General features: G+C 47.0%; 1 protein-coding gene across 1 annotated transcript; it reads left to right on the plus strand.

Moving 5' to 3' along the window:
• Window positions 1-756: 756 nt before the first annotated feature.
• LOC123177119 (probable jasmonic acid carboxyl methyltransferase 2) lies at window positions 757-2,526 on the plus strand (the record flags this gene model as incomplete). Its single annotated transcript, XM_044591047.1, has 5 exons — window positions 757-936; window positions 1,068-1,145; window positions 1,596-1,991; window positions 2,078-2,344; window positions 2,443-2,526. Coding segments are annotated over exons 1-5 (1,005 nt in total), but the record flags the coding sequence as incomplete, so codon positions are not given.
• Between the last annotated feature and the right edge of the window lie 6 nt (window positions 2,527-2,532).

Consider the following 2,532-nt stretch of genomic DNA (forward strand, 5'->3'; position numbering starts at 1 on the left):
TGTTATGCGAGCCAGACTTCCTTTGTACATGTGTGCTGAAGGCGAGGTATTTTCCTTCTGGCGATCTTCTAAATGCTGAATTGAAAAAGGGTTCTTCGTATACCTGGCAAAGCATACATGCAGGCATCCAATGTTTTAGGAAAGGGTATATATGGCGGGTGGGAGATGGTACGGAAATAAACATATGGGCTGATCCGGGGATTCCCAATAGCCCGTCAAGGAAGGTTTTGACTGAGCGACGGAATATTGTGCTTACGTCAGTCTCAGAATTGATCAATCCGGATGCGAAGGAAAGGGACGAACAACTAGTAAGGAGCCTCTTCTTGCCAGTTGATGCGGCAAGAATTCTTAACATTCCCCTAGTAGTTGGTTATATGGAGGATTTTGTTGCTTGGAATTATACCAAATCGGGCCTATTTACCGTCAGGTCCGCTTATTACACCGAATGGGAGTTTCAGCATGGGAGGAAATTGGCTAGGACGAGCCCTCCGAGCACCACTGCTGTGAACCCTGTCTGGCAGCAAGTGTGGAAACTTCAAGTCCCGGCAAAGGTAAAGATTTACTGTTGGAGGGTCTTGCATGGGACTATTCCATGTAATAGTATTCTCGCTAATCGACACATACAGACCAGTAGTATTTGCCCGGTCTGCAAAATCCATTGTGAGGATATCAAGCATGCTACCTTCTCATGTGGCCGAGTGTCTGAAGTCTGGGATAATTTGGGCGTGGATGACACCATAGCTGCAGCGTGTGGACATGAAAATACAGGCCCCGGTGCCTTGGAAGCCATACTGCAAGGTCACATTTTGGGACCTACTTATATCTCGGGTGTGGGATTTAAGGAACTTGTGGCGACGACTTGTTGGTATACATGGTGGGAGCGGCGTCGTATTGCGCGGGGCGAACCGGTTCAGACCACTGCTCGCTCAGCACAAGGTATCGCTGCCATTGCTTTGAATTATGCGAGAGCAGGAAAGCCAGCAAGCAAGATTCGGAGACACAGCTGGGAGCGACCTGCTGATGGTTTCGTAAAGTTGAATGTTGATGCGGTGTTCTCTGTTGATCAGGGAAGAGGAGCCACTGGAGCTGTCATCCGCGACAATCAAGGCAGATTCATATCGGCGAGCGCATGTGCTATCAGTTATGTAGCGGATGCCCCTACAGCCGAAGCTCGCTCTATCCGGGACGGATTGATCCTAGCAAGCAACTCAGGATGCAACAATATCATTGTAAATTCAGACTGCATGGAAGTAATTCAGACCATGCAGGATGATGGCAATTCGACTTGTGTGGCAGCTGCTATTTATGAGGAGTGTAGCTTTTTAGCTAGAAATTTTTCCAGTATTTCTTTTGTTCATTGTCCCAGGGAAAGTAATAAGGTAGCTCATTTGCTAGCTAGTCAAGCCGAGTGACCTCTAACCACTACGTGGTATGTGGATCCGCCTATTTTCATTTTAGGTGCTTTAGCAAATGATGTAAACTTATTTGAAGAGCAATAAAATGCCAGAAGGCTTTCCCTCAAAAAAGAAAAAACAAGCACGACATTTAGCTAAAAGAATACTGTAGCTTTCTGAAGAAGTAGAAATCAATTGCAGAACGCTCAGCAGAACAGGATGAAGCCCCTGATAGACGCAGCCATTGGTGACTTGTGCGGCAACAGCGGCACCTTGTTCCCCGGAAAGATGGTGATCGCCGACTTGGGCTGTTCTTCTGGCCCAAATGCGCTAACACTGGTATCGACTGCCGTCGAGGCCATCATGAGCCACTCCCTTCAGTTCCAGCATCCACCACCAGAAGTGTCTGTGCTCCTCAATGACCTTCCTCACAATGACTTCAATATGGTTGTGAAGAGCCTGGTCACGCTCCGTCAAAGCAACAACAAGTTTGTTCTTGTGACTGGTGTCACACCAGGGTCGTTTTACGAGAGGCTCTTCACTAGTGACTCCATGCATCTTATATGCTCATCCAACAACTTGCATTTGCTCTCAAAGGTGTGGACCTATCACCCATCCACTCATCAATGGATTTATCCATTGCATTACTTGTCGATTTTGTAAGCAACACCTTATCTTTACAGGCTCCTGAAGATTTGTCGAGGAACCATATCCCTGCGTACGACACGGATGAACATGCTAGGCATGAAAGGCTCCGTATGGTCCGTAAGGCTTATGCGCGGCAGTTCAGGAAAGACTTTACCCTCTTCCTGAAGCTGAGAGACAAAGAATTGGTTCCAGGAGGCCGAATGGTTCTTTCCCTTGTAGGGAGGTGTTCTGATGTAATCGCCTCCAATTTCTTTCACATCTGGGAAACCGCAGCTCAGATTCTAGGTGTTATCGCCTCAAAGGTACATCATTATTTTTTCTTCTTCTCCAGCATAGCATTCTATCATTCGCTCATGAACGCTGAGTATTTGAGCTCCTGACCTTATGGTATGGTTGACAGGGTGTCATCGCCAAGGAGAAATTTGATTCTTTCTACATTCCTATGTATGGACCCTCTGCTGAAGAGCTGAAGGAGATCATCGAAGAACAG

Source organism: Triticum aestivum, unplaced genomic scaffold (genome assembly GCF_018294505.1).
Source record: "Triticum aestivum cultivar Chinese Spring unplaced genomic scaffold, IWGSC CS RefSeq v2.1 scaffold233053, whole genome shotgun sequence".
Lineage (NCBI taxonomy): Eukaryota > Viridiplantae > Streptophyta > Magnoliopsida > Poales > Poaceae > Triticum > Triticum aestivum.